Here is a 13266-nt window from a genome sequence, read left to right on the forward strand (position 1 = left end):
TATAGTTTAACTTATTGAACAGGCATCCAAAACTGACTTAGAGTTCATTCCTGCAAATTAATTCCATGATGACGTCGGGGTTATTGACCTGTTTTGAGTTCACAGCAACATACCTAGGCCTTGTAGTTCTATTTTTACCGGCCTGAAATATAGAACATACCTGTTTTACTTAATTGTCCGAAATGCACCATTCTTAGAGACACTTGCATGAATACAATCTGGTTAATCAGAAACACTAGGTGGATTAGTTTAATTTTGGTCAAGGGAGTATTTGTAGATTGTGGACATTGTATATGTCTATCAAAAAAAGTCCTGATTCATTGTAAAGGGTAAGGATATCCTGAGGTCCCCTCTGGAAAAAAAGATGTACAAAAGTTTATACACAGATAAAAGGACAAAAATAACGGTATTACATTGCCACACCATAAAAAAGGACCAGATTAGGACCAGGAGCGCCACTTAATATCAGCCACATAGCCAAATTGGGACAAACTGGGTTTATAAGAGTGTCTGCCTGTCTGTTGAGGCTTCTTAATGCAGAATGCTGATAGTGATGCTCCTGACGACAATTACTGTTCTAGTACATCTAGAGTACACACTGATCTTTGATGTCATTTATTCAAGGCTTTGGCAGAAATGTCACAACGAGCTTTTTGGGGTCTGAGAGATGATTGCCTTACAGAGATCTACCTTCAGTTAACTACTGTAAAAAACACAAACATCATCCAATCAATTTTATCCACTAGTGTAAGCAGTAAGATTTCAGGAAGTGTAATACTCGATGGCTTAGCTTTTGTTTCCATGTTAATGCCTACTTATGCATACCAAAATGATTCAGAGACTGAGCAACCATCATGGTTAAAATGGTATATTTGGTCACATAGTCAACACCAAAACAAGATGTCGTCACAGACTGTGATATTCAATAACCATGCTTACATAGAATAGTCAGTCAAATGATCAATGACAAGTGCAAAGACAATGACAATCCATAGTCTATCAGTAATCTGGAGGGTAACTTGCTATCACCTGGTCTGTGTGAAGCCAGTGTTACAAAGAAATGAAAATACATCATAGGGTCTTTAGCGAGCAGAGTTATGTTTGCTGCCAATGGTGAGGCCCAAGTTCATGTGGAATGTGGTGTGAAAAAGACTTGACTGAATGTCTCAAGATGTCCATCACACCTGGACCTGGACCTGGATGTCTCATGTAGTCCACCACACCTGTGTTGTGTGGATTCCAGTGGTTCACGTTAACACAGTTTCTTCATCTCATCATCAGCACCACTGTGACATCACGAGACCCGCGTGAGCTCAGTGGGCAGGTTAGTCCTTACAGAGAACAGTGATATGGCGTCTACGGGTGAAATCATCGCACAGTCCTTCACTTCCACAACCTCGGTCGCCCTTAACGGTAAGCTGCCCTCGTGTTCACGCTGCTGGGGGCAGCTCCTGGTGTGGGTGGTCTGAGGGGTCAGCTGAGGCGTGGGCAGGAAGCTGCTGCCGTCGGCGGTGCCACGGCCATTGTTCACGTACCCCGCATGTGCCACGCCCAAGCCGCCGTCCCACTGGGGAAGCCCAGCGGACCCCTCCTCCAGAAAGCTCCGGCGACCATCTTGAGGCACCAAGCCCAGCTTGGGACTGGGCTCCAGAGCGTAGCCATTCACCACGGTGCAGGTGGAGTCCCCCAGGCTGACAGCAGGGGACGTGTTCATACCGATCCGGCTGATTGTCCCCCCTTCCAGCCTGCCCAGGCGCCGCCCCTGGCCCAGAAGGTTCTGACGGATGATCCGCCGGAAAGTGTGACGGAACTCTCGGATGCGATACGCGTAGATGAACGGGTTGACCACTGAGTTGCCGTGGGAGAGGATGATGGCTATGTACATGACCCAGTCGGGGCGCCCACTGGAGTAGAAGAGGGTGAAGCAGTTGAGAATGTGCACAGGCAGCCAGCACAGGGCGAACAGGCCCACGATGATGGCCAGGCACTTGGCCGCATGGACCTCCTTCTGCAGCGTGGAGCGTGAAGAAGAGGAGGAGGATGACGACGAAGGGCCGTCCATCTGGTGGATGTGCCGGGGCATGTGTGCCAGCTTCAGATCCATGAGACGCAGCTGCCGCCGAGCAGCCATGAAAATGCGCGCGTAAATGGCCAGCATGGCCAGGAGAGGCGCCAGGACGCAGCCAAAGAAGTTGAAGTAGACCATGTACTCCATGCTGACCACGTCCTCAAACAGACACCTGGTGGTGCCCGCTGGGCAGGCGGGCAGGGAGGAGTTGGTGGTGACGTTTTGGTGCTTGTGCCACCCCAGCATTGGCGTCAGGCCTATGACAGCGGAAAGTATCCAGCAAATGGCGATAATGCCCTTGGCTCTCCTGCCAGTCACCAGACTGTTGTACCTGTTTGGTATTAAACACACAGGCACAGGCACACACACACACACAAACACACACAAACGGAGAGAGAGTATTATGTTGAGGGAGAATTATGTAATATGTTGCTCACATTCAACACAAACCATTTTAATAGCTCACTTTTACATCCTCAAGAGTTTTAGGACATACTGTCCTTAAATGTACTCCTTGCTCTTATTTTGGTGTTTAGGAAATTGCTATTGTTTCTTAACTGACCTGCTTTGCGGATGGAGACACGTATGGCTGTAGGTGCATTTTTGAATTTATGACCAATCAGGCTTTAGTCGCCTTTGTCTGAGCCAACCTGTACCCCTTAGGGGTCGTAAGAGAGCTTCAAAGACCAAAGTTCACAGTAAGTCAGGAAACTCTTTGAGGTATTTTGGAAATATCACAATAGAAGTGAACGGCCACGACAAACAGCTCAGCGCGCTCATTCACGCAGAACAAAGACAAGAATCAAAAACACAGGGCTGTGAGTCTGACTGAATACCATGTGACACCCATCATAACCACACCCGCCTGAGGGAGAGGATACTGTGGAGACTGAACTCCAGCAAGGGGGGGGGGTAAGGATGGAAGGACCATCTAATCCCAGATGACTCAGATGTTTCCCTGCTGTGCTGCGGATTGCTGCATGGCTCGTTTAAAGCTGCAGGTCTTACAGGGGCTTCAGGCCTGCGAAAAACCTCATTCACACTCACCAACCGACAGCCTTTATGCAATCAACACCTGTTAGGGTTTTCTAGGGAAGACAACGCCCCAACCAGGGGCTCTCAGCCAGCAGCTTCTACCTTCAAGCTGGCTATTTTGGAAAGAGGTTAATTTTAGATTTCGGCTCATTCTGTATCAGGGTGTGTGCATAGCTACAGGCCGGGCAGTATACATTTGAATGACAAATGTTGGGCATTAACTACCATAAACTATGATAGGTCAATATGCCTGTGTCTCCATGCAAAATATGAGAAGAAAAAGACCCATCATTCCACAGAATACCTTCTAATATATTCAACAACAAACCACAAACATTTGTGTGCCTATCACTGTTTGAGGCCGTCTGTGTGGTTTCCTTTTGGCATGCCTTGTAGAGCTTGCTGTGACAAAAGGAAATATAATGGGTGTGACAGTATTTTGGTTTTGCATGAAGTGTACTTCGTAGTTTCAACTGACAGCAGTAATAGCAGACTGGTGCCACTTTTATCTGCATGAGCGTCATTTAATCTCCAAGATACTCTTTTATGTAGATGAAGATGACAGATGGTCGATGGAAAGGAAATATATGTGTGTATGTTTTTGTGTGTGAATAAGAGAGAAAGAGAGATAGATAGAAAGAGAAAGCGAGAGATAGAAAGATAGCGCGAGAGAGAGAGAGATAGAGAGATAGATAGATAAAAAGATAGACAGAGAGAGAGAGTGACTTGCTCTGATAAATAAGGATAATAAGGAGTATATATATATATTTTTTATTTTTGTACCCTTTCTAGAATTTCTGAACTTTAGACAAGGCACACATCATTACCGGCAAAGACAAAGCCAGTGTCCATACCCAGAACCACAACATTGTTTGCTGATCCATAGTCCTAACTGCTACCCAACAGCAGGCTTTTTCTCCACATTCAGCTTGGCAGTGAAACCAAAGCTGTGAGGAAATAGAGCCTTGTGATCTGAGGCACAATCAACCTCAACATGATAGTGACTCACAACCAACGGCTTTATTTAAATCCTCAGACAAACAGAGATTTATCCCTGTGGTTACTACAAACATGCACAGATTCCTCCATGACTACAGACACACACTGCTTACCTAGACAAGTGTGTTCTTTGTCAGCTTGAGGGAACAAAAACCGCACCGGCTCACCTTAGCCTAACTGAAACTGAGTATTTGTGTTTAGACTAAATACAAGGGTTTAAACAATGCACACAGAATGACCTATACAGACACATTGAGTATGGAAGATGCAAGATGTCTAAACACTTCTAAAAGTGCCTCAACACACTCGCTTGTCATCATCAAACTGGCATTACATCACCAATGTTATATTCTCACATGTAACCAGCACTAACAGCAGTCAATGAGCTCACCTAAGGGACATCTTGATGGCGATGTAACGGTCAACAGCTATGGCCAGCAGGCTGAAGATGGAGCTCTGCGTGAGGACCAGCACGAAGCAGGCGATGAACAGGCAGCCATGGAACTGGGAGCAGAAGCCTGTGCTGATGGCCACGGCGAAGGGAATAGCCAGCAGCCCCACGGCGATGTCGGCCACGGCCAGCGACACCACAAAGTAGTTGGTGATGCTCTGCAGGTTGCTGTTGAGGCAGACGGCCCAACAGACCAGCACGTTGCCCGCCACGGCCAGCAGGGCGATGAGCAGATCCAGGAAGATGTAGACATTGTTCAGCATGGCGGGGCCACCAGGTGGCTGGCTCTCCTCAGGCAGAGACATGGCTGGAGGGAACCAGGACCAGGAGCCAGGAGGGAAGAGGGGGGTGCGTCAGTGGGCACGGGCATCGCTGCTCCTTAGGACGCTAACCTGCGTGCCCAGCGTAAACGTGAGCGAGAGTCCCATGCCAGTGTGATGTCCTTTTAAAAATCAGATCCTCCATACACCTGGGTCTACACGGGATCCATCGCCCAACCTCCGAATCTCTTCCACTGGCTCTTCTTTGCTCTAACGTGTGGCCAGAGGGAGGGAGGATCGCTGAGCACCAGGTTGGGGTGCTGGAAGCTGCTACGGGGCAGGGGGACTGGAAATGAGTGATAGCCTGGACTCCACTCTGGACTCTGTTCTCCACCCCTCCCAAACTCTCAAGCCTGGGTGTGACCTCTGCTCCTTGTTCTGATCACCTCATTGGAGCAAAGAGCATTTCACCAGAGGCAGGATAGAGGCCAGACTACTTACAAACCCTGCAGAGAGAGAGAGAGAAGGGGGGGGGGGGGGGGGGGGTTGCAAGAGAGAAGAGAAAAAGAGAGAAAAGAAACCAACATATTTGTCCATTACGTCAATCCACATACAAACACATTTGTGCACCCACACACACCTAAAAAAAACATGCATGCATGCGGAGCCGTTGCACGTACACAATCACACTAGGTCAAATAAGCCATCTATCTTGCAAGCCGGGAGGTCAATTTTCCCACACAAGTAGAAAGTCCAACAATGCCGGGTTTTATTTTAGGAAATCCTTTCTCAAAAAGAACGTATGCCTTTGCAATTCTTCACAAGACCCTGTGCTCCACTTCCTTGACCTCGACAAATCTCTAGGAAATGTACAGTTCAGCACAGCAAAGATTTTACTATAATTGGCTCAGATTTTTTAGCACAAGCCCTCAATTGTGCTTGCACTCACATGACTCTTCTTAGCGTTCCCAAGCCCTTTTAAGAGGAAGGTACATCTCTGTGTGTGCACAAACCCATTCAAAGATATTTTCAGAGACCTTATTCTTCCTACAAAATGTTATTTTAAAAATATTATCCTCAGCAGACTCTCTGTGAACTATTTAGGCAAGCCCTTCCCCCGAGTTTCCTAGATTTTCTCAGGTTTCAAGGACAAGGTTATTGTAAATGGGCTATAGAGTGACTGTTACATACAACCAATCCTTCATGCCACTCAAACTAAAGGATAATGGAGAACAGTTTGAGGATGGGTTGGTAAACTCTGACAACGAGCACAGTGTTAACCTCAGTGACCCTTGTGGCGAACAGATTCAATGTCAGTCAGTGTGACTAAGCCTCTGAATACAGCTTAAAAAAGAAAAGATAAACCATGATCGTTTGATGAACTCAAAACATTCAATGAACCCTGAGAAGAGATGTTAGAACATTACAATTGTTTTGTTTATTTATTTCTCTCTTTCTGCACAAAGCATTTATGTACACAGGGCTGACAAGGCAGCTTTTGGCCCAAGCTCAGGCAGGCAGGCAGGCAGTTTGTTTTGTGTAGCCAAGAGATTTTGGCAGCCACAGTTCACAAAACATACCTCAACAAATTAGCCATCTATCAGACAGAACAAGGCCGCTGTTCTCTTTGGCTTCACTCTCCCTGCCACCAGGCCTGTCTGGATGTCTTCAAAGGCCATCCCCCAGGGGCTTCTCTGTGGTGTGCGATAAGATGTGTGGTATCTATGTGTGTGTGTGTGTGTGTGTGTGTGTGTGTGTGTGTGTGTGTGTGCGGCACAGAATTCCCGGCAGCTGTACCTGATGAGCTACGTTATCAGCATGCTGAAGAGGTATCTGTTGAGGCTTTCCAAAGACATGTTCTATTAGGCCCTGAGTCACGAACAAAGGCTGACAAACAGACACCCCCTGTTTGATTCCATTTCCACTGTGATCTTAAACAAAATAACTAAGATCTGAAATATTGATTGACAGATCTGTTGAGACTTGTCAAGAAGGCTTTAGTGGGTCAGTCCTGTTTTTTTTATCATTATCTTGTCCTTAGGTAACCCCTTTCCAATGAGTTTAAGAGCTTTCCATTGATAATGCCTATCAACAAGGGGGATTCCTATGAAGCTGGTAGTTTCACAACATAAAAATGACTTTCTCTGTGTAAATATAGCCCTCTATGTCCTCATATGGAAGTTCAAGCTCTCTAACTGTCCTAACCATACAATGCGAATTACAGTTGTGGTCAGATGATTTAGTGACTACAAGAGGAACTTTTCAAACAAAACATTCTCAATCTTCACATGACAAACAGTTCTTCCTTGGAATATTTCATGTCGCCTCAAACATTGCTTAGCACCCGGAAATACAAGGCGAGAGGGCGGCTGATTCTAAACAGAAGGGTTTTGCTGTAGATGTCAGCTGCCCAATGTACAGGCAGTATAAAGCCAGAGGATCTCATTTAGCTTTATAGAAGGGACGGAAAGGGATGGGATGGCAGTGATATGATTCCCCCTCCGTGCCAGCGCGTGGTTATCAGACTCTGTGGGGACTTCGAGAGCCCTGTGGAATACGATAAAGCCAAAGCTCGGCTATGAGTTGAACACCACCAGGAGGCCGTTAATCAAAAACAGCGTTGGTATATAAAAATAGTTTGTCACGTTAGCCAGCATAGGGCTGAAGAAAACAGCATCGGAAAAGGGGAGACCGCGGGTACACTTTTAGTTTTGCCTTGTTGCAGAAGGCACTTATTTAATTTAACGTATCTAACATGCTCCTCTCGTCTCTATATTTACTTCACTAATTCAAGCATGTGCCTTACTTTGAGTGGCTTTATTACAACTGTCCGGAGGTGTAACACTGCCAGAAGACAATTGTAACATGACAGTTTGAATGGGTAAAGCGGCAAAAGCCACGCATTGTTCAAACCAAAATAGGGGTGATAGGGTTTTCTTTCTTTTTAAAGGTGTAGACTTTACAGTGTTTGTATCAAAATGCTAGTGAGAGAGGGAATAAACCAAGGGTGCCACATTTCCGCCACAGATCTAACCCTGGTCCCTGCTGCCAGTAGCCTACTCCATATAGCCCTCGATACAACACTTTTATATTTGTCTTATTTTTAACCAGTACGTGTCTATACGTCAGAATTATTTTGTTCATAAAACAAGATTAGACCTTTTTATTAAGTCTTTTGTACTGCATCAGTGGGTAGTGTACCCTATTTCACTTGCTAGCCACGCTTGCTGGTTGCAACCAATTGCACGTAATGCCGCGTTACAAATGCTCCCAATCAATCTCTCCTAATATATGCTTATATTAATTTTACTAGCATAGATTACAATCCTAACTAACTGTTATTTGTGGTCCTGTCCAAATGCACCGATTGTGCAGTCATAATCTTGTGCAACACTTTTAAGTAACACATCTGTCCCACGAAACGACATCTGTCTTTTGACAGGGAATGAGACACAAACTGGAATTTTGAACATATTGGCAATGCCACCGCACATGAAGATGTCTGTGAATTTCATCGCATTGCGTTAGACACGAGCCGAGAAATTAAGCCTGTTACAACTGTCCCCTAACTACAACTCTCGTACCCACTTTAGTCAAACAGTCACACCGTTTACCACCGTGATAACACGAACATAACAACTTGAAAATAATACTTTTCTGAGGTTTTCACTGAAAACCGGATTATTGACGCGATTATATCACAGCCATCGCTACATACTTAACACATTTGAGTGTAAAAGTCGTTTCAGTGCGATGCTGGGTAGCTGACATCAAGTTTGAAACTTGGTTACAGCAGGGAACACCAATCATAAATTGATAGAAATGAATGGGTACTTACAGAGATGAAACAAACTTGTGGATGTCCCATTGGTGGTCTCAAAAAAAAGCTAGAACGAAACCGTATCAAAGAAAAGGAATACCGAGCGAAGAAAGGTCCCAGCCTTTAATGAGTGACGTTAGATTGGAAAAAAAGTTTACTTAGCCCCCCCTAAAAGACCCTACGTATGAGGAATGATGTATAAGATCACAGAATGAAAAGAACGCCCCCTGTTCCCCACGCTCAAGCTGGGTCGGCGCGTTTTCTTTTTCTACACTGCGCGCGGTAGCTGTGGACTGGGCTGGAGTGTCTGAATGCGTAACAGCAGTGCGCACACGTGGTAAAAGAGGCGTCTGCCTTGTAGTGCCTTATCAACGATTCGGAATTTCCGAGTTGTGGTCCTAGTCGTGCCGATGTGGTTTTAGGTGATAGCTCTGGATATCCCCTATTGCTACCTCTCGTAACAAACTTTGCAAATAATATTGTATAGTTCAACTGGCCGTACTGTGGCTAAGCATTAACATAAAACACCTGTTAAAATGTTGTCGGGTCGAGTCCTTGACTGTGATGTAGCCTAGTACTTGTCTCCAACAGACGGGCGTTTAATACAAATTATCAATGGGCTAACGATGTATGGGGGTTACATTTATGATATTTGATATGTAATGTCGTGGTATTCGACATATTACGCAATTTTACAGTTTTCTGTCTTCCTATGCAGATGACGCTTCGTGGTAATTCCCAACACTTTGTCATGTCATCTCTGCTGAAAAAGCAGCGCGCAGACCACCATTGTAACTGCACGTCATTGGCTTTGTATCTGCACTCTGCATTAAGTTGACTGTATCTAATCATTAGACCTTTTGGTGTAGTAAACTGTTGTTGTGCATTTCTATTTGTATAGTATGACACCAGCGCTCCAGACCCGTATTCTGAGCCAGTGTAATACCACTGACAAAAAACACATGTACATGGCAAGCAGACATAGAATCAGAGCCATAAAATCCCTTTAATATGGAGATATGGAAAGAGAAACAAACAATATTAAAATGTTTGTATAACACGATATTTGGGTATTTCTTAGAATTGGGGCCTATTTCAGTCCACAGGGTGTAATTATATTAAAAATGAATTAAATCTAATACATTTTAGATCCATTAATTAGTATAGACAAAAACAACCCTAGACTTTTTTTTATGGTTGCTCTTACTAATGATTTTCACACATTTTATTGGTGTTTAGTGCTACAATATCTGTGTTTTGGTGTTGTCCGCCACCATAGTTTTCACATGTCGTGCCATATCTCAAGCATTATTTATCACAAATTAATAATAAAAAATATGCATAATGAATTTAATGTTACTTGAACTAATAAACTACATGCACAGATTAAGCATATATATGCATTTTGTACTTTATTTTGGTTAATTTCTACCTGTCCCATGGTTTAGCCGTCATTACCATCACACTCTGCATAAAGGCACTTTCCTACAGTTTTTTCATCAAATGTTTATTTGGTGGCCATGGTAACTTAATATCATAGTGGAGCACATGTATTTCAAGCTGCAAGACTGATGCCTTGATGTCCAGAAAATTAAGTAAATCTACTCTTTATTCTTTGTGTGGGGCATGCGCACTTATTATACGTCATTACCATATGTGTTGTATTTCTGTATTTTTGAATTTTTTTAAATTATTTTTATGATTTTAATAGTTAAAATGGTGTACATTACATGTAGAAAGTTAGCTACAACTTGCTTAGCCATCCTCTTTGCTAGTAAGGCTAGTTTTTTGGCAAAAATGTCATTACCAGCACAGTCATTACCAGCACATTACAGCTTGTTGCTATAGGTTACGAAGTGATTTGTCATCACCGCAACACAAACTGTCATTACCAGAACTGTAATGTCATCACCATCACCATACATATTTTTGCCAATAAATGATGTATAAATTACAAAACATCCAACAATTATATATTTTGGACAATGTTGGACAATCTAAATGATCACTGTATAAAAAAAGTTGAGACATATGGCATTTACTTGACTATTTGACTATATTCAATGATGTGATGGTAATGACACATTTACTTGACATTTTGTTAAGAAAATGGCAAAAAATCTGAAATTCCCTTATCTTTTGGTCTCAACCCTGCTCATAACGTTGCTTCTGACTAAAGGACTGATAGTTTAATGTATACCAATAAGTCAAATTTGGAAAGAAAATGTTCTAAATTTCAGCAACCCAATTTGGCCCTTAACCTAAGAAATACCCATTTACAAGATTTGCCATTTTGTGGCTGCAAAACACATCTTTTAGTTTTTTATAAACTTGTCAGCATCTTTAGATTAAAATCAGATTAACCCTCAGAATCTACTTTAGTGTGTGTTCAAATCATATCCAACTAAATGCTGGCCCAGTTATCAACAGGTTCATCTTCATCTGTACGGTCATGAGTTTATTTAACACTGTCTCACAATTAAGGCCCCTGTTAGGAATCAGTTGAGCGAATCTCTGTATTCCATACAATAGCATCACAGCAGGCCCCATGATATGTTCAGGTGAATTACACTCAACTGGTATTAGTAGAGGAAATAAGGGGAACAATCGTTCATTTAAGCATGAAATTTGAGAATGGGGGCCATCCAAAAATCCAATATGGCGGTCATTTTTCAAGATGGCCCCCAAATCATCAAGTCATAACTATATTTCTTGCATATTTGGGGAAATATTTCACCAATTGTGATAGATGGATAATTATTTTTATGTTAGTTTGTCATTTTTGTGTTGTCTTTTTGTTATTTTTTCTTTTATTTGTCATTTATGTTTTTGTTTTTTATCGAATTCTACAGGCGCTATATGCTTTGCATCTGATGAAGTCTGTTGATGCAGGCAGTTATGTCAGAGTGTATTTTCAGGTTACCTGGCTACCTTCTTATAAACGCGATGAAGTCATTCTGTTGCCTTTTCCACGTTACAACTGCAACACAAAATAATGCCATCATTTTGCTCAGTGAAGTTAACCCTAAAATGCCCTCACAGCTACACCTTCCCAATGATGAAAGGTATATTACACACCCTGACCAATCCATGCTGTAAAGCATATGATATCCTGATGGTATAGTAAAGCATGTTCATCAAAAAAGTTGGCACGTAGGCCTAGGGCTGTCTAATATGACAGATTGGCAGCGATGATCAACCAGCCGAATTTCCCTAACTGAAAAGTCACTAATGTGACATCTGAATAGGGGCTTATATTTGACATAGTGAAGTCTGGCCAGAGAAATGTAATAAAAAAGCAAATGAGTGCTAGGGGTGGTTTCAGTCTGCCACCAGTTTGAACACTTTTTTCAGTCATTTTCCTTGTATCTTTTTTTATGTATTAAGCAAATTGTCCCCAAACAGCCGGAACAAACCACCTTTGTCCAGGCATTTCTACATTTAGCCAAGAGAACAAGGTGATGGGAAGTGAAAACTGCTCAACGCCTTAACATACAGTAGATTAGTTTTTATTTAAAAACGAGACAAATAAACAGCATAATAGGGATCGGGTGATACTTAGCAGTGTAAATAGCACTCATAAAAGTGTAAACTTTTAAAAATGGTTTTAACAGAGGCAAATTAACTTCACTGCTTAATGAGCTGCAGTTCAGTCTGAGTTCTACTGCCCTTTTCACACACACACACAAGCATTCTGATAAGACACACTTTTAAACAAATAACAACGTCTCACATACACACCATAGGTTTTTTCTTTGAAACACAAAGCCATTAAAGACAGACAAATTTAATATAAATATGCACAACGCTCTCAGAAAACTCACTGTCAAGCTCTCTGCAGGCTTTAGTCCCCCCCATGTCAGATGGCTTGTGTGTTATAAAGGTCTACTAATCACTGAATCAACTGCTTGTTGTTCTTATAGTTTTTTAAGTTCATCTAAAGTCTATGCCTTTGTTCTCAAGCCAATATGTTGCAATACCTTCATTAATAAAATAATAAAACATTATGTGCTTATGTCTGCAAACTACAGAGTTTGCGTCAGACAAACAAATAGCTGGGCTAAGCTACTCTGAACATATAAATATTGTGCAGAAAAGCCACCAGATTCGGTTGACCGTGGTCTTCTGATTGTGTGCAGTTAGGGGTACGATAGACCACAGGCCAAGATAGCATGGAGATTCAAATCTGAACTTGTGGTTGACCAACCCCCTTGCACATCATTATGTAAGCACAGCTTCAACATTAACGATCACAGGAGGTCTTTCCCCTTGTGGCCATTTTCCCCTGTGGATATTTTAAGGCCACTACCCAAGGGGAAACCAATCATCTCAACCCTGTATGAAGCCCAAAATGTGAAAAGTTCTTAGACAATATTGAGTTTGGCACAACCAATATTATTTGTTCTGTAGAATGTTTACATTTCTCAAACTGACAAGCTGTCTGACACGGGATCCAGGAAGCCTGTTTTAGGGGAGGTCAAAGAAGTTTTACCGAGATTTCCAGTAGAATTAGCCGTCCAACCAGACAGTGTGACGATCGCTGTGTCCATAATGCGTGGTCCAGTGCTGCTGTGCGATCGGAGTACTACTGTACGGTGTCTCAAAACCAGCTCCAAAATACTCTTAAAACAGT

At 42.9% G+C, this 13266-nt stretch overlaps 1 protein-coding gene across 1 annotated transcript; it reads right to left on the reverse strand.

Annotated features, from left to right (window-relative positions):
- Positions 1–1294: 1294 nt before the first annotated feature.
- adora2ab (adenosine A2a receptor b) lies at positions 1295–4915 on the reverse strand (the record flags this gene model as incomplete). Its single annotated transcript, XM_080848150.1, has 2 exons — positions 4494–4915; positions 1295–2399 (listed from the first exon to the last, which is right to left on the reverse strand). Exons 1-2 carry the CDS (start codon positions 4856–4858, stop codon positions 1295–1297), a joined length of 1470 nt encoding a protein of 489 aa, XP_080704276.1. The 5' UTR covers positions 4859–4915.
- Positions 4916–13266: the final 8351 nt, after the last annotated feature.

This window comes from Sprattus sprattus, assembly GCF_963457725.1.
Source record: "Sprattus sprattus genome assembly, chromosome: 11".
Classification (NCBI taxonomy): Eukaryota; Metazoa; Chordata; class Actinopteri; order Clupeiformes; family Clupeidae; genus Sprattus; species Sprattus sprattus.